Source organism: Danio rerio, chromosome 20 (assembly GCF_052040795.2).
Source record: "Danio rerio strain M-AB ecotype USA chromosome 20, GRCz13ab, whole genome shotgun sequence".
NCBI classification, from domain to species: domain Eukaryota; kingdom Metazoa; phylum Chordata; class Actinopteri; order Cypriniformes; family Danionidae; genus Danio; species Danio rerio.
Genome location: NC_141040.1, coordinates 43773502 through 43792991, shown reverse-complemented (window position 1 = coordinate 43792991; position 19490 = coordinate 43773502). Strand labels below are relative to the sequence as shown.

Sequence of the window (19490 nt, the reverse complement as noted above, 5' to 3'; positions counted from 1 at the left end):
GCACAATCTACTTTGTAAAAGCGCTATATAAATAAAGGTGAATTGAATTGAACTGAAAAATAATTTGTTGTGAATTTTAGAAATTATTACATTGTCTTTTTTCCAATACACTTGGAAATATTATTTTGGATAACTAATTTAAAAATAATCACCAATATACGTTTCCATGCATACAAAAAAAAATGTAGGCATTGCCTAATTTGTATATATATTTTAAACATATGAAAAATGTATGAAAAATGTCTACACTGAAATAATATGCCTTTTGTAATTGATAATGGCCATTTGAGGTAGAAATACTTATTGTACTTTTAATAAAATACTAAACTAGACTACAGTTATGTGGGTTTGTCAACAAAGTTTTTTTTTATGTCAAACTTGCCTTGGTTTTTTGTTAAAGTCGTCCTCAATGCAACTATACTGTCTATTTAAATCTTTTTGTTAAAAACAATATATATAATGTCCATGGCATACAGCACAACATATACAGTAGTAAAAATGAAACAGATTTTTTTTTTTCTGACCTGTGCTTATTAAAATGTGTAAAACAATAAGCAATCATACTACATTTTATTGTATTTTAAATGATTAAATGGATTTGACAAATGGGTAAAACCTTGTAGTAACCATAAATAAATGTAAAATTGCAAGAAATCTGATTTTTAAATAGTGTTTCTGACACCACTCGGAAGATCCAAATCGCAAAAACCACTTTATAGTTTTATAAAAAAAAGTTCAACCAGGTGGTTGAAATGGGTTAAATTATTTTAAGATGTATTAAAACCGATTTTGTTCAAAATATACTATACTTGAAACGTAATGTTTGACATTTAAACAAGCCTTTTCACGATTCATTTAACGGTCATCAGCATCTTAAATTCTTACATTTTTTATTTAATGTATATTTATATGTATGTATATCATCTTTGTATCAAACTACGGATTGTGTGAGGCATTTCTAAAACAGCATCTATCAGCCGCTATCAGTCTCACACAATTTTTCCCTATTTCTGAAAGTCTTGATAACACCATTTTGGAGCTTTTCTTTTATTATATCACCAAATACGATTGTAAAAATATATTTGTTGTACTCTCCCATTCACTGTGCTCTTAGTTTACCCAACAATGACAAAAACCCCTACTGAGAAACCCGGAATGTGAAAAGAGTCCATTCTTTAAATCAATGAGCATATGTGTAGATCACAGTCCAAAAACACTTCTGTAGGTTTGGTGCTTTATTTGTACACAGGTGTGTAATTTGATACAGATTTTGTTTTTATATACAGATGTTATGTCAGCTGCCCTTATTCTGGTTTGATTCTACTGTTATGATTTATAATGAGGAAATGACAGTGGGTCTTTGTTGTGCTATAGTAGCAATTTTTGTGTATATGCTTTATAAAGGCTTTGAAGCAGCATCAAAAGAAACTATTTGTTGGCCGAACATTATTATTGTGCATTTCAAGCATCATATGAATAGAAATCTTTTTTATTTGTTTTTCAGTACCAGTTTAATTGAGAAGGACTTTTGTATTCATTTATGTATTGTGACTTGCAGTGAAATCATCATTGTTGTGTTTTGTTTGACAACATTTTTTTGGTCACACTTTGCAATAAGGTTCATTAGGTAATGTTAATTAATGCATTTACTAACATGAACAAACAATGAACAATACATTTACTACTGTATTTGTTCATGTTAGTTAACGTTAGTTAATGAAAATACAGTTGTTCATTGTTAGTTCATGTTAACTCATGGTGCATTAACTAATGTTAACAAGCATGGACTTGGATGTTAATAATGCTTTAGTAAATGTTCAATTATGATTAATAAATGCTGTACAAGTGTTGTTCATGTTTAGTTCATGTTAGTAAATGCATTAACTAATGAACCTTATTGTTAAGTGTTACCATTTTTTTGTAGAAGAACATTTTTAAGAAGAGTTTCAATTAAAAATGCTAAAAAGTCAGTACATTTATGGCAATCTCTTTCTTTCTTATTAGTGTTGTGTCATATGTTCTTCTTTTAAAGCTTTTATTGAGATTTTGGAATCAAACTTTCATGTCTTTTGTCATATTTATGATTGTTTTTCAACATGTAATTACAGTATTTTCTTTCTTTCTACATTATAGTTTAGTAAAGCTGAAATAATGGTGTGTTGCAGAATCAAATCAAATAATAGAATATTGTCCACTCAGTGAGGATTACACATTTATTAAGTTAAATTATCTTCAAAGTCCTCTACTTTTTATTTTAACAATGGATTTAATAATTTTTGTGTCTATAAAAGTAGAAAAGAATTCCTAAAATCTAAAAAAAGACTAAGAAAATTTTAATTTCTCATTATATTCATAACTATTTGTGTTGCCTGACATGTTATAATACCTGAAGCTAACTGTGTGACTGTGGTGTTTTTTTCTCAGGTTGTGGACTGCTCCTGGGACGAGACTGTGAAAGTGTTCAGTCCTTCATCTCTGGCTGCGGTGTAGAAACCCGTTCACCATGTACTGAGGTTTCTGCAGGACATAAGGGAATCACGGCTCCATTTCAATCACAGGTGCAGAGTTTGCCAAGATTTCACTGCAGTTTTCCTAATGACGCTGTTACAGCAGAACCCGGGGGAGCGCTGGAATCTCACACCTCGCCTTTAGGAGTGTGATGTTATTATAGTGCTTGATGAGTGTAAAATCAAGCTAAAGTGAGTTTACCTTAAACGGTGAGTGCCTTATTGATGTCTAATAATTTTGTGGTAGGTGTATGTTGTTTTTCTCTAATGGATTAAATCCGGTTTGTTAAACTTGTGTTAATAAATAAGAGCAGTTCATCAATTCCGGTTATTTTGTAGTTCAGTTATTTTGTAGTGAGTCCGGTTCCTGAGTACTGCCTACCAAATTGTGCTCAAGGTATTTTAAATTGCTGTAGAGGTGAATATTATATCAAAGTTTGAGACGCATGCCATGTTAAACATTTTTATAAAGTAAGTTTTTTTTTTTTAAGGTAAGGTATCTTAATAGTAGGTGTTTTAGGTAACCATTAAATAAAATTTCCAAAATGTTGCACAATGTTTAATTTTATGAACTAATTACTAAAGGAGCATGTGATATGGTTGATCGTGTCTGGCCTCTCATCCGTAACCAGAAATAACCTGACAGATTGATTCAAGCCTACCATAAATAGGCCTATTTCACCCTACTCTGTTTAGGAAGAATCCCCCTTCCACCCCATCTCCTCCTTTTACTCCTTTTACCAAGGGTAGCTCTTGAGACCTACCTGATTTCAAACCCCCTTATATGCTCATTGACCAGGCGGGAGCCCTGAGCTCAATTATATCTGAGCTCAGGGTTCTCTCCCGGCACAGCATGCCAAACCTGCTAATAGTGTCAAGCAATCTCAAAGTGAGAACTGTTGAGCATAAAAAGTTTGTATGTTTTTATAATCATATAGACTCATTTTTCCTAACCAATCAAAATTGTGTAAATGTGCTAAAACAGCATTAAAAAAATATATAAATTAGTTAATGTATAATATTGATGAGATCAAGCAAAATTTAGAGCTAAAATTGTTTTCAAATTCTTGAAGCATTTACAGGTATAATAAAACATCAATATGGATGTATAAGCTTGTAGTATTAAATGAGTATATTTATTTTATACAGTTGAAATCAGAATTATTAGCCCCCCTAAAATTATTCTTTTCTTCAATTTCTGTTTAACAAAGACATTTTTTTCAACAAATTTCTAAACAATAACTTATTTTTAATAACTGATTTATTTTATCTTTGCCATGATGACAGTAAATAATATTTTACTAGATTTTTTCAAGACATTTAAAGGCTTAACTAGGTTAATTCGGTTAAAGGCAGGTTAGAGTAATTAGGAAAGTTACTGTATAACGATGGTTTGTTCTATAGACTATCGAAAAAATATCGCTTAAAGGGGATAATTTTTACCTTAAAATGTTTTTTTTTTTTCTTTAACTGATCAGACTGATCATATTTGATGATGATTCATACTGTGAACATTTCCTTACTCTGTTAAACAACAATTGGGAAATATTTTAATCAGAATAACAAATTCAGAGGGGGTTTAATAATTCTGACTTCAACTGTATATATATATAATATATATATATATATATATATATATATATATATATATATATATATATATATATATATATATATATATATATATATATATATAGTATAAGGTTGTACATGGTCTGGCTGTTTTTCTAATGGCTGGTTATTAGCCAAATGCCCTTGAAATGCCAGAGCTGCCAGATATAAAGGCTTTGATATTGTAAACATGAATTTTGTCATGCAAACTTTAACTTTAGAAAATTGTCTATGTTCCATAAACCTAAAAATTGTGCTATCTACTGTAGCAGTGTACCTATCAAAGAGTTAAAGGCATTAAAGTTCACCCCAAAAAAAAATCTAATTTACTTAACATTTACTGCATGCTTGCTTTTTTAAAGGTGTTACTGTATAAAAAATGTAGAAAAAAAATATTGCCTGGCTAAAACAAAAGGGATTTAAATTTCAGTAAAAAGAAAATAGAGATTATGTTTGGGTTGTTAGTGGGGTGATAAGTTTCTGGAGTGTAACATGTTTGAAATCAATACTTTTAACCCTATCTCATGCATTATGTAGCTTTTTATTCATCAAACAGCCATGTTGGAAGACTGATTCCATAGCCATATTTCAGGATGTCAATGCAAGATTTATTGGGCTGAAACTGTCATACTTGAATTGACCACTAATTAAACTGAACCCCATTGTGAGTCTAATTTGAATTTAGTGGTAAAGTTGTTCTGGAAAACTTCTGGAATTTACCGGTATCACTGTGTAAAAGGGGCTTATAATGAGAGGTGCTGGAGCGGTACTTCTCATGTTTAGGTAACGCAGGTGTTTATTGTCAAGGCAAGATTGATCTGACAGTTTGTTACTCACAAACAGAACCTTTTTGACTTTGCATATGTTTTTCAAACATCAAGCCATAACAAAAGCACCAAAATCAAAGCTATGAAACTATGAAAGTCAGTGGATGCTACTTTTCAACATTCTTCAAAGTATCTTATTTTGTGTTCAACAGAAGAAAGTAATGGAATTGGAACCAGTGGAGTAAATGATGAAAGAATTTTCATTTTTGGGTGAACTATCCTTTTAATTGTCATTATTATTTATCTATTTGACCAGTGTAATTCAGTTTTATTTGAGGTGTTTAAAGCTGAGCATTCGTTAAGACTTAAAGTTCGTTTTGTTTAGTGTTTGCAGATCTAAAATGCGCACTGCTTTTATTATTTTGACCACTGTGAACTAGCTCCTCGGAGAGCTAAAAGTGTAAGGTACGTGAAAGTAAATGGATTGGCTGCAGTTCACTCCAATTCAATCAGTGAACAGAGAAGGAAGACCGTAGAGGATCTGCGCCTGTCCCGCGCCCGCGCTCCCGTGTGTGTGTGAATGACGCGATAGAGCGCACTGGACGTGAATATTCAGCAGTGCCTCACAGAGACCCAGGGAAACCCCGGTCAAACGGAGACATGGAAGTTTGCAAAGGACGCATGCTGGGCATCACCGTCGCCGTTGCTCACGGATTCTTTTCGGGGTCGCTAAATATTCTGCTAAAATTCCTTATCACGACCTACAGCTTCACGTATCTGACTTTAATTCAGTGTCTGACCAGCGGCACTGCGGCGCTCACGCTAGAGGTGCTGAGGAGACTAGGCAAGATAGATATACCTCCGTTCAGTCTACAGTTGGTTAAAGTTTTTGCGAGCGTGTGTATTTTGGCAACTTTGCAGTCCACGTTGACTCTGTGGTCTCTCAGGGGACTGAGTTTGCCCATGTATGTGGTGTTTAAGCGATGCCTGCCCTTGGTGACGCTGGGGATTGGAGTGTGTGTGTTGAAGAACGGGATCCCGTCAGCTGGAGTCATCACAGCGGTCCTCATCACCACTGGAGGAGCAGCTCTGGCTGGTGAGAAAATAACAAGATAATAACTGTTTTAGGATTGTTTTTAAGGTAGTAGTCACAGGGGAGCAATAGAACCAACGAAAGTGCAACAATATGTAAGCAAAGCGTTGTGAAAAGTGTTAAAAAGAAAGTGAATCATATAGGCGTATATAAAGTGAGAAGTACATGATATAATAATGATTATACATTTTTGTTTAGTTTTTATTTTAATTATTATAGCAAATTATAGTATTATAGTTAATATAAAATAACCTTTATTTTACGATGATTTCCAAATAAAACAAATATACTATTAAGGGATAGTTCACTCAAAATTTACAACTGAAAAATAGACGACATAAGGAGCATATGTTTTATTGTGTTTTTACTTTATCTTAATCCTAATAGCCAATATATAGTTGAAATAAAGATCCTTTATTTTATGATGACTTTAAAATAAAACAAATATAATAATAAGGGATAGTTCACTCAAAATAAAAAAAACAGACAACATACAGGCCTTATAAGTATACATTTTTTTTTGTGCTTTTGCTTTATTTTATTCCTTATAGCAAATAAAAGAAATATCCTTTATTATAATATGACTTTAAAATAAAACAAATATAATATTAAGGGATAGTTCACTCAGAATTTAGAAATGAAAAATAAATGACATAATAAGTATAGATTTTTTTTGTTCTTTATTTTAATCCTTATAGCAAATATATAGTTAAAAGAAATATCCTGTATTTTAATATGACTTTAAAATAAAACAAATATACTAATGAGGGATAGTTTACTTAAAATTTAGAAATGAAAAATATATGACAAAATAATGAGTGCACTGAAAAAATACTTTAGCTGCTTGTTCAAACTACTTCTTTAAAAGGAGCTGAACCAACACAATTCTTAGGGGTTTTGGGGACAACAATTGTTTTGTTCATTCCACTTAAATTTGTAAAAGTGATTAAGCTAACTCAATCTATTTATGTTGTGACAACATGAAAAAATTGTGTGGAATAGAGAATTTTTTACAGTGTTTTTACATAATTTTTGTTGTGTTTTTACTTTATTTGAATCCTTATAGCAAATAGCTAAAATAAATATCCTGTATTTTAAGATGACTTTAAAATAAAATAGATATACTAATAAGGGATAATGCACTCAAAATTGAGAAATGAAAATAGACGACAAAATTTTTCAAACTACTTGTTTATAATGAGCTGAATCAACACAATTCTTGTTCAATCTACTTAAATTTGTAAAAACAATTAAGAGAACTCGATTTATTTGTGTTGTGACAACAAGAAATTGTGTGGAACCCAGCATTTTTTACATTGTATACATTTTTGTTGTGTTTTTACTTTATTTTAATCTTTATAGCAAATATACTGTATAGTTAATGCAAATATCCTGTTTTTTCTGATGACTTTAAAATAAAACCAAATATACAAATAAGGGATAGTTCACTTAAAATTTAGTAATGAAAAAATAGACAACACACCGAGTATATGTATTTGTTGTGTTTACTTAAATATCTAGTTTCTGTAGCAATTGCCATAATAAATAATAAATATAGGCCCTTTAAATATAGTCATAAATCTACACCATGTTGCCAGGAAGATAAGATCGTTCTCATTTATTGGGGCCAGTTGTCACAAATAGTGTATCGGCTTACAACGTTTTCAGCAAAAATAATAATAATAATTTGTTGCCTTTTAACCCCATGATACAGATGGTTATGCTATTATTATTATTATTGTTGGCTATGCAATTATGAGAATAAATGCACACACTTGTACAGCTCCCTATTATTATGATTTGTATACTGTACTTTATATACTGTATCCCTACCTTAAAACCCAGCTCACACAGGAAACAATCTCCGTTTTTACACTTTCAAAATGATTTATGAGCAGTTTCCCTTTTGAGGGACCAAAAAAATCCCCTCAAGGTCCAAATGTACTGGCATTGCTATACTTGTAGGGACATTTTGTCCAAGCAATGTGAGGAATACAATAATTACAATAACAATAATTTATTCTTCTGATGTAAAGCTGAATTTTCAGCATTATTATGCAGTATATCAGTCAGTCTAATATGATCAAGAATGAGTTTTGACCTACTTTTAAAAACAAAAACTAATCCCTACATGCTATAGCATAATATAATCATATGCTGTTTCTAATACTCTGAGCCAATCATGATGCATCAGCATAAATATCTCTCATGCATATTGTGAAGTCCACAAATAATGCATGGTGCATACAGTCCCTGTTTAACTCCATTTTCCTGCAGGTGCTGGAGATCTTACAGGTGACCCTTTCGGCTACGTGACTGGCATTTTAGCTGTGATCGTCCACGCCTCCTACTTGGTGCTCATCCAGAAAGTGAGTTCAGACAGTGATTACGGGCCGCTCACGGCGCAGTACACCATTGCAGTGGTGGCTACCCCTGTTCTCTTCATCTGCTCCATTGTAAGCATGGATGCTATTGATATGTGGACATACGAAGGCTGGAAGAACCCGTTCATCACTGGTATCTTCGTTACCTGCATCCTCATTGGCTGTGCGATGAACTTCACCACGCTTCACTGTACTTATATAAACTCGGCCGTCACCACCAGTTTTGTTGGAGTGGTCAAAAGCATAGCTACTATCACTGTGGGCATGCTGGCCTTCAGTGACGTGATGCCCACCAAACTGTTTGTGGCAGGCGTGGTAGTCAACACCGTCGGCTCCGTCACCTACTGTGTGGTGAAGTATTTCGAAACCAAAAAAAAGGTAGCCTACCAGGATATGGATGAGTCCGCTAAGGATGGAGAACTACCAGGAGAACCGTATGTGGAGCCAGCCAAGCCTGATGGAGATACGATGGAGATTCCTTCAAATATCCCAGAAGATGTTCCCAATGGTGGCCTGTCAGAATCAGCAGACCAGAATCATATTCGTGAAAATAAAGTAGCAGAGTCTATAGAATTAGAACGGCCCGCCGTCCCGTCAGATGATCCCACGAGACTGTCTCTGAGCGATAGTTATGTTGGGGTTTGGAGATCCGTTCGCACCTTAAAGTTCCTCAAGAAAGACACTTTAATCGACAACATGGAGGTTCAAAGTCCTTGATGAAAGGTTTAACGCTTGACAGACGTGCATGTTAGGTATTGTCCAAAACTGATGGTGTGAACGATGTTTGCCTTTTTCTCTCCTGAAAATGATCCTTTTATGAAAAACATTGCTTATTTTTTATATGAAAATAATGGTGTTGTCTGTTTGTTCGTTGAGAGGGAGTGTGATTATATGACACTGAGGAGTCTTAAATAACAGATGTGCCAATTTATTGACTTAAAATAAAAGAGCTTTTTATTTTAGGATGACTTTAAAGGTGCTGTATGTATGTTTTTGACTTTTCTAAAGCATAAAAATAACATAATATGTTTGCAGATATTTAAGAAACATGCCAAGTCAACATTCTTGTTTATTTAAAAAACAATGCTGAAGTCAGATATTCTGCTTTGAAATTGTGCATTTCAGGCTGGATTGCTGCCTTTGTTTTGGTTCTTTTAACCTACCCAATGCCAGTTTAGCCAATTATATTTCAGCACCCCGGGTTACCTTGGTGGAAAACCGCGTATTTCATTCATTCAGTCTTTCAGAAAGGCTCTCAAAGCATGCGCTCGTGACTGAAATGCGACCTCTGGTGGACAGTAGTAGACTCCAAAATGAGATGCAGATTCAGAGTTCCACATGAGGTTATTAATTAGCAAATATTATTAATAATACTAGCTTAAACATTAAGTGAGCAGGTTACAACGTAACCCTGTGTCCTGACAACATGCTATGTGAAGAGATTTGCAGTGATAAGCAATTTGGCTGTTCGCATCAGATGAAACACAACAGAAATTCAAACACAGCCATTTAGATGCACAGAATAAACACTCACTCACGAAAAGGTTATTATTAAATTATTATTAATAAATTATTATTAATATAAATTATTATAATTATTAAATGTAGATGCTGAATCACTGATATGCGTTGGATTGCATTATTTCACAGTTTTAAAGTTCAGTTTTAGACGGTTTATTTGATTTTCATGATCTGAAGTGAACTATCTGCTGCTCCTTTCAGTACATGGCAATACATGTCATGTAAAATGGCATTCAAACTCGCATTATTAACATTTAACACTGAATAATGAGGCACATGAGGTGTACCTGAGGTGATCCTTGTCAGTTTTCTGTTGTTCAGGTGCAAGAAATTGAAGCCGTTTCTAATATATCAATTGAAGGTGTTGGTTAGAACAAAAACTCCTTTTAATATGAACGATATTCCTTCTTTCATGTGTCGTCGTTTTTATAAAGAACATGATTTAAATCAGCTTTTAGGCTCAATCACTACACTCGCTCCTCTGTCCTTAATCTGGCAACCTGTGCTTGCGGTTGTTTTGATCCAGGAATGCGATACCTAGTTCAACCACTGACTGTCAAACTTACATACTGCACCTTTAAATAACAGATGTGCTGATTTATTGACTTGAAATAAAAGTTTATTTTAGGATGACTTTAAAATAAAACAAATATTTTAATAAGGTATGGGGTTCTCAATCGTGGTCCTGGAGGTCCGGTGTCCTGCAGATGTTGGCTCCAACGTTAATAAGACACACCTGGGCTAGCTAATCAAGCTCTTACTAGGCTTTCTAGAAACATCCTTGCAGGTGTTGAGGCTGGTTGAAGCTAAAATCCCCCGGACACCAGACCTCCAGGACCGAGATTGAGAAACCACACTGTAAAATAAAAAAGTTGACTCAATCTAAAATTTTAAAGCGACCAGCTTCAGGACATTTTTTGATTTTACTCAACTTTAATCGAGTCAAGTGCAGTACTTGGGATTAAAGGTGAGTAAACTCAAAAGAGCTCTGCAGCAAGTTGCCTCACAATTTTGAGATGACTTTTTTGTTTCCAGTGCATGTAATAAGGGATAGTTCACTCAAAAAGTAGTTGTGTTGTTCCAAATGTGTTTGATTTTTTGGTCTGGAGCTCACAAGATGAGCTATATGCAATTATTTCCTCAGGAAAGGATATTTTGAAGAATGCTGGTACTGTTTTGGCAGTATTTATTTGTTTGGTTAGTTTACCAACATTCCTCATAATATCAGTTTTGTAGAAGAAGAATTGTATAAACAACTAAGATTGCAGTTGAAATCTAAATTATTAGCCTTCCTGTGAAAATTTAATTCGTTTTTAGATATTTCCCAAGTGATATTTAACAGAGCAAGGGAATTTTTCTACTGTATTTCATTTTTATTGCACTTCATCATGGCAAAGTCAGAATTAATTATTAATACTGTTACTTTTTAAAATATGTTGAAAAAGATCTCTCCATTAAACAGCTCTTGGGAAATATGTTTAAAAAAATAAATGTTCCAATAATTTTGTCTTCCGCTGTAAGTAATGACAGAGTTTTTGCCTGGACTGTCCCTTTAATCAAATGAGGTGTTTTTTTAATTTTTATTTTTGAATGATGATTTATGTTTCTATGCACGTAGAATCTGTGCCTGTATATAATCTGTGATTTGTCTACGAATGCAACTCTTAAATTGGAGCTGTCAAATTTCCCTCGTTTGCATGTATTATGCACAATTAATTTAAAGTGATTTTAAATCAAAATTGTGAGCTTTGTGTATCATCTTTGATGACGTCACCAACAACTGTTTTAGCATCTAAAAATCTCTTTTTTACTACAAACCATCTGACATACATTATATCAGTGTTTCTAGTCAGAAATAGAATACAGTTCTGTTCTGACAGCAGGGAAAATCCAATTTATTATAATTAATAGGAGGAGAAAACATTGCTATATATGAGCTATATCACACGAGTAGCAGTGCGATGTGGCCGTGATTATATACAGCTACATTGCACTTCTACAAGTGTGATATTGCGTTTGTGCAACAATCGTGTGTATAAAAAATAAAACCAAACACGGAGAGTCTCAAAAGCTTTTTGTAGGAAGAACTACTTTCTTCAACTATCCATTCACATCTGCAGCTGACATCAGAACAGCAGAAGCCGTTGCTCATTCACCAACGTCACTTTAGAGCTAGTATTTGAAAAATTCTCTAGCGTAATGTCTATAGTGATGATAAAACAGCTGATTTTGCTCACATTTTAAGTATATAAGCCTGAATGGCATGAAATGCGAGTCTACAAAGATTTTGCAGTATTTCTCTGTTGCAATCGGAAGATCACAATATTACTATGGTATAAATAAGGCACTACAACATACAAAAGAGGCATTTAGAGAGACCTAGAAAGTCATTTACCTGTTTAATTATGATTTGATCAGCTGTAGTTTGAAATTACACTGGTTTTCTCTTAGGGCTTATTAAGCTGTCTCTGCTTCCATCTTGAGGATGAACATTGTCAACCGTCTTTGCTCAAGAACAGGCAAATTTTTCGCCAACGCACCTCTCAGAAATGATAAGCATTTTAATATAGGCACTAACCTTAAAAATAAACTGCATAGTTACATTCTAAACAACTACATTATTCTACTACAACTACAAAAGCCTCAAAAGTACATTATGTTGCCCAACAGCAGCAATATTTGTCAAACTGTAGAGTGTCCTCTATTAATATATATATATATATATATATATATATAAATTATTATTTACAGAATTTAGCCAAATTATGCAGATGCCAAAACGGACAGCTTGAGATTGCTTTGTTTAAAATAAAGAATTAAAAATAGACAAATGATGACCTTAAATGGGATAAATACAGTTTCATTTTAGTTTTTGGGCATTTCAGCATATAAAAATATTAATTGTTATTCAAATTTGGAGTTTGGTTGCCCCTGTTCATTTCAAATATCTGGATCCAGGGGTGGATTGGCCATCTGGCAATTCTGGCAAATCCCAGAAGGGCCAGACCATTTTTTAAATGTGGGCTGGTCAATTTTTTATATGTTGTTTTTTTGTATATTTTATATTCATATGTAATGTTTTTACATGCAGGCAGCTTTTATCTCTTGCAAGATGTGAATATGATAATGATAATAACAATAATAGTGTTAATAATAAATGTTAAGCATTTGGCCCAATCGGCAACAGCTGGCTGGTTTCGAGATAGGCCGACCCTATCAAAGCTCAGAAAAAGCAAAAAATCAGACGCTGCCAAACACATAAAATTAACTTAAAATTTTTTTTGTATGGATGTAAAACATATGCTGGATAAGTTGGCGGTTCATTCCGTTGTGGCAAGCCCTGATTGATAAAGGAAATAAGCTAAAAAGAAAATGAATATGTAAAAATGTTTTGTGTCCTCACTAATATAAGTAGTGAATGTCCGTGGGTGGGACTGTGTCAGTATGGTAATGTGTGCTGGTGTGGTTATAGTGCCAGGGCAGATTTTTAGTCCCAGTCCGTCCCTGGCTGTCTGGATCACACTTTCACAAGGTTTCATTAGTTCATTTTTTTTTTACTAACTTTAATAATGAAAAATACTTATGTTTATTTATTAATAGCAGTTCAACATTTACTTATGTGTTATTCAAATCTAATATCATGTTTGTTAGCATTAGTTAATGCACTGTGAGTTAACATGATCAATGAACAACCCTTTTTTCCACTGACGGTAATGTTTTGTCATGTTAGTAAATACATTAATAACATGAACTAATGCAGCCTGATTATAAAGTGTTTCCAAAATCGGCATACTGAGAGCCACTGCTTTACACTGGAATCAATATCTATTGAGCTCGTGTTGAATGCATTTGAAAGGGTTACTATCAGCAAAAGCAGACCTTTAGATCAACCACTAAAATTGCAAAACATAAAGAAAACTACATGTAAATCCACACAGTAAATCCACACAGCATACCTCATTTTTCAGTTTGTGTTAGTATTGTTTATTATGTTTGATGCCTTAAATGACTTGAATGGTTTATACTTTATGATTTATACTCGGAACAGTGCTATCTGCTTGCATTGAAACGCAGAACAAGAGGTTTACTAGAGAACTTTCAGTGGCTTTCTTCCATTTAAAGTCATCTTTGGCTGACGTTGAATGAATAAAAGGCAAATAAAGTTCTCTTGAGTACCAGGTGCTCTTGTTATGATTTTTCAGCTATAATAGATGGCACGGTATAGCGCATTATCTCCTTCATTTTGCTCCAGGCAGAGTACAAAAAGACAATTTGCCAGACAATACGGCTCTCAAGCCCTCAGAGCCAAACGTATAAAAAGTTAATGTCATGCTTGAAGCCATGTGCAGGAAAAAAAAATTAAAAAGTTGTGCTTTATCATGATGTACTGATCACATGGCTTTTCATAAAGCATTTGTTTGGCTTTATGTTATTGTTCTTGATATGATTTATGGCCGTTTAATTTAAGGTCCAGTCGTCAAACAGATATTTACAGGACAGATTGTTCTTTAGACTATAATGGCAATACAATAGTTTCCTCTAAATATATGATATTCAGTTGAAAAGAATGCATGATCTGTATGTAATATATGCAGTTAAAGTCAGAAATATTAGCCCCCTTTGGAACTTTTCTTTATTTTTTAAATATTTCCCAAATGCTGTTTAACAGAGCAAGAAATTTTCACAGCATCACTGATAATATTTTTTCTTCTGAAGAAAGTATGATTTGTTTTATTTCAGCTAGAATAAAGGAAGTTTTTAATTTTTTATGAACCATTTTAAGGTCAAAATTATTAGCCTCTTTAATCTATTTTTTCAGAAGTTTCCTGAAAAATATCTAGTCAAATATTATTTACTGTCATCATGGCAAAGATAAAATAAATCAGTTATTAGAAATGAGTTATTAAAATTATTATGTTTAATAATGTGCTGAAGAAATCTTCTCACTGTTAAATAAAAATTGTGGAAAAATAAACAAGGGGGGCTTTTAATTCAGGGAGGCTAATATTTTTGACCTCAACTGTTTTTAGGTTTATTTAACTTGAGTTTCAAAAAGAAATGTAAGGTATTTGAGTCACTTCTGATTTATGGCGCATGCTTCTACTTGGATCTTTCTTTTCATTTACTTTAATCAGCAAAGTTACTTCTTGGATATTAGTGATTTACATATCTTTACTTAATTGCCTTTTGAGAGTCTGTATGTAACCCTGGATACCCTGGGTATAGTCAACAATTCATTGTATTTGTCCAAATTGTTGATTTTTATTTTATGCTAATTGCCACAAATCATTAGAGCATTAAATATTGTTACATGAAGACAGTTTGTAAATTTCCTTCCATAAATATATTAAAATGTAAATGTTACTAGGGCTGGGCGATATGGCAAAAATGCGATAATTATGTTCCATGTTGAACAATAGCAATATATATTTCGATATAAGTTGTTAAAAGAGCACCCCAACAATGACTGAAGCCACAAAAATTAGAGGGTCCATTAAATGGCATAACATATTTTCGGTGCTTCTCTAATATCAACACACTTTTAGATTCTCATTGTTGCACAATTCTGCTGTGTAGATCAATACAGAGTAAAAAAGTCCAGAGCTTATCATTACTATTGACATGATTTTTATTGCAGTTCGAATTGATATAATATTGTTTATCGGATCAACTCTATTTGTTACTATATGCATCTTAATTTGTACAACTTCAAAGGGGATTCTCTCAATATTTAGATTTTTTCAACTTTCAGATTTCCTATATTAAGAACTCTTGGAAAGCTTTTTATTCATCTTTTAGATGGTGCATACATTTCAATTTCTAACAATTGACCAGACTGGTTTTGTGATACATTGTCACATATGGAGGATTCAAAAACCCTTTATTAGCCCCTCCAGTGGCCGTTAAGTGAAATGCAGCCATAAAATACCCGCTGAACGTTATTCATTCCTTTTCCTTCATTAATCCCTTTATTCATCAGGGGTCGCCACATCTGAATGAACCACCAGCTTATCCACCATATGCTTTACGCAGCGGATGCTCTTTCAGCTGCAACCCAGTTCTGGGAAACATCCACACATACATTCAATTCACCTATGTCTTTGGACTGTGGAGCACCCGGAGGATGCAAACATAGGGAGAACATGCAAACTCCACACAGAAACAGTGTTGCCAGATGTAGCTGACAGATTCATGCCCAAAAACTATCCAAAGCCCGACTGAAATGCCAAAACAACCGACCAGAAAACTGGAGGCTATGTTAATCGGTGGGGGCCACAATGGACGGTTTACATGAATCAACATTCCCCAAGAATGTATAAGTACCATAATTAACCCAAATACTATAGTTTTTATTGGTGGTCCCGTTGCCAGATGCTAGAGGCCTGTTAAAGGACAAAGGATGTTAAAGAAAATACTTGGATAACTTATTTTTAGGCCTTTCAATGTTATTCAGGATGCACACGCAGCGAGGTTGCAGAAAAAAAACAGGAGCGCTAGCATTTACATCGAGGGAATGACATTCGACATGGTACACAGTTTGTTATTGTATTAGAGATAAGTTATATTGATTACATATTATTTATATATATTATTTACATAATGCTTTCAGCGTATTATAACAGCTCGTCACCCAGTATTAAGCACAGTTATTCTGCAAAATTAACGTTAAAGTGAGCGGCGTTCATCTGACAAGTCCATTTGCGATAGCACCCTCCCAATGGATATTGGATAAGACGAAATGGTCGAGCATCCAACCCCAAATATACAACTATCTCACTGAAACTCCAAGTGATTTTACAAGAGAGAAGTTAAAGGTCTACAAGTCTTTGGATGGCAACAGTTTTGTTCTGTGTGGTCATGTGCAAGAAATAATGTTCCATGATCACCACATTCAAAACTTTGTAGTGCTAAAAACTGATGTTCTGCCTAGCCAAGCAAGGACAAGAAAAGAAGATGGAGCTATGCAAAGCCTGGGTAATTATCAACAAGCAAAACAACTGCATTCTAACAGCGAGCTGCACCTGTACGGCAGGGTATGTGAATTTACATTTTTACATTTCATTCTTGGCATTCAGTGTTCGCAGTTTAATTCACCATATTTAACTGTTTTTGCTGCAATCAAAAACGAGTAATGTGTATGATTCAGCTGCATAATGTGAACTTACCTGATTTGAAATTAGAACTGCAGAGTCGAGCATTTTTAATTAGGTCCTCACTCCATTCAGCTCCCTTTTAGCCAAAGACGTCTGCGATTGGCATTAAAAGCAGTGTGGTGTACAGTAAAAGTTCAGTTTTCTATTTTTCGAATTCGGCATCCTACCGCACAACCAACCCATTCCCACCCTGAAGGCGTCAAAATCTAAAGCATGGTGGAGCACCTTGCGCAGCAGTATGAGGACGCTGAAGGTGCCCCTTAGCATCACTATACCGATGCAAAAGGAATTCCATTACTTTCAAGGGGTTGCCTTGAGGCGTCATATGGAGACGCTCAAAGCCTCGTATAATTACCAATAGATGTCAACGCAATTTTTTAAACCTGGCTTACGCCTATTATCGCTGTTTTCTTTGTTTTGTTCATGAAAAATGTCTGTAAACAGGGACAAGATAACTGTAAATAAGAATATACTTCAGTCAACTTGACTTCCATTCAATGGTGAGTTTAACATCGCTCAGCTATTGGTCAAACTGCATCACCGGTGAGTTCACCAATGAGTTCAACTGTTCTCCATGAGGCATGCATCAATAAGTGGTCGGGTAATGCTGCATAATGTTTTTTTCTAATCTATCCGTCCGTCCTTCAATCCATTTATCCGTCTATCTGTTTACATCTTTGCGTGCATTGTGTCCTTTAAATCCATATTTAACTATGAACGTTACTAACTATAGGTTATTTCTCAGTTTCCTGTAATGATGGAGTGACGGGAGAGATCAGCAGATGCATAGCTAGCTTCAGTAGATGTTATTTATGCTCAAAATGGCATGATGATCCAGCTCATCTACAAAGACATCAAAATGTTTCAGACCATTCGAGAGGAAGCTGACCGTTTTTATTTTTATCATTTTTATTTTTACCTGCCAAGATGACTACCTATTTGAACAAAACACACTCACACAATTTTAAATTTAATAATTGTTTAATATAGTATTAATTTGTCAAATTATTTATATTTACATAACTGCAGTGCAAATGTCTAATTACTAGAATTGAAATATTCCAGGGGTTTTCCTTGTTCAAAATGAGTTGGAGGTGGTATCCCATTCACAAGATCTTTGCTACTTGAAGCAAACACATTTTGCATTATTCTTGTAAATTATTTAAAAAACAAAAACATTATCTTAATTAAAAAGGCAAAGGTACAATTAAATACAGCCAGTGCTTAAGCATCAGTGGGAATCTGACGGAGGGTGATTGCCAGATTTTTGTCAAAAAACAGAGGTGGTACACTTGATGGAGGTGGCACCTCATAATTCTCTATGCCAAAAAGGTGCATATTTACATTAGTGCAGTGCAAGTATCTAAAGTTATTTATATTTACATTTAGTGCAGTGCAAATTTTCAATCAAATTGTTCTGTTAATTATGTTTAAATGTTCATATTAATGTATTAAACATGAATGTTTATTATATTAACAACTTTATATTCCTGCCGTGCAGGCAACACTGAATAAATTATGTACAGTATAAGTGTTTATATCATATGTTAATAGGTTTATATTAAGAATAAATGCAACTTCATCATAACCCATCAAATGTTATCTCCTCTTTAATCTTTTGCTCAAGCCTTTTACTAACTGGCAGAATGCAAGCCATTGTGTAAAGCTGGTTGATGCTCGCTGTAATAGAGAGAGATGATGATTGTCCAGCTTGTGTTGCTTCACCCTGAGGATGGGATGCTCAATGTGGACCTTCAGCTGAGCGATGAACAGTGTCTCCCTCATCCTCATGTTAGAGGATGGAAGTTGTGGACCTAAGTCAGATTTAATACATGTACATGTATAAATTAGAAAGAAATTAAACTATTTTAAAAATGTATTAGGTTTTGCATAAATTAGAATGTTTAGTTTTAGACAGCTATACTTTGATTTGATCAAATTAAAGCTATATATATATATATATATATATATATAGAAACGAATACTGCAATTTATTAATGTTCATGATAGTTAATACTAAAGTGTGCGGTTGCATTCATTAACAGAAAGTTGTATTAGCTACAAAATAAACAGTATAATACAATTTATTATAGTATGGTTCAAAAAGCTTAATAATATTTACTATAATATACTATTACAACTGCTTGCTTCGAGTGGGTTAAATCGTGCCTTTAAAGCCGTATAACATTACAGAAAGCAGCTCTTACATAACTCTTATACATAACCGTTTCCTATAAAAACTACAGGACCACCTAACTTAACTTAGCTAACAGTATTGAACCGAAATCATTATTAAAAATAATAACTTACCCTTTGATTGCGCGATGCCTCCAACAACGTGTGCAGACAGTGGTCCCAACGTTCTCCTGTCAGCTGATACGTGATTGGTCAGATTTGCATTGTGGGCGGAGCTTCTCTGTGGAAAAATACAGTAGTTGGCGGTTGTGTATTTC

The 19490-nt window shown here is 33.8% G+C and overlaps 2 protein-coding genes across 3 annotated transcripts in view; both read left to right on the top strand.

Moving 5' to 3' along the window:
* Positions 1-2829, top strand: part of pex7 (peroxisomal biogenesis factor 7) — a 59591-nt gene extending 56762 nt beyond the window's left edge. Inside the window, exon 10 of one of the 2 annotated variants that reach the window (XM_087296735.1) lies at positions 2425-2829. In XM_087296735.1, the coding sequence (XP_087152861.1) occupies positions 2425-2490 (66 nt within the window). In that variant the 3' untranslated portion in view covers positions 2491-2829. 2 annotated transcript variants of the gene reach the window in all.
* A 2553-nt stretch (positions 2830-5382) lies between these two features.
* Positions 5383-9895, top strand: slc35d3 (solute carrier family 35 member D3). Its single transcript, XM_087298550.1, has 2 exons — positions 5383-5981; positions 8256-9895. The coding sequence occupies exons 1-2, from the start codon at positions 5546-5548 to the stop codon at positions 9077-9079; spliced, it is 1260 nt and encodes a 419-aa protein (XP_087154676.1). The 5' UTR covers positions 5383-5545; the 3' UTR covers positions 9080-9895.
* The last annotated feature ends 9595 nt before the right edge of the window (positions 9896-19490 follow it).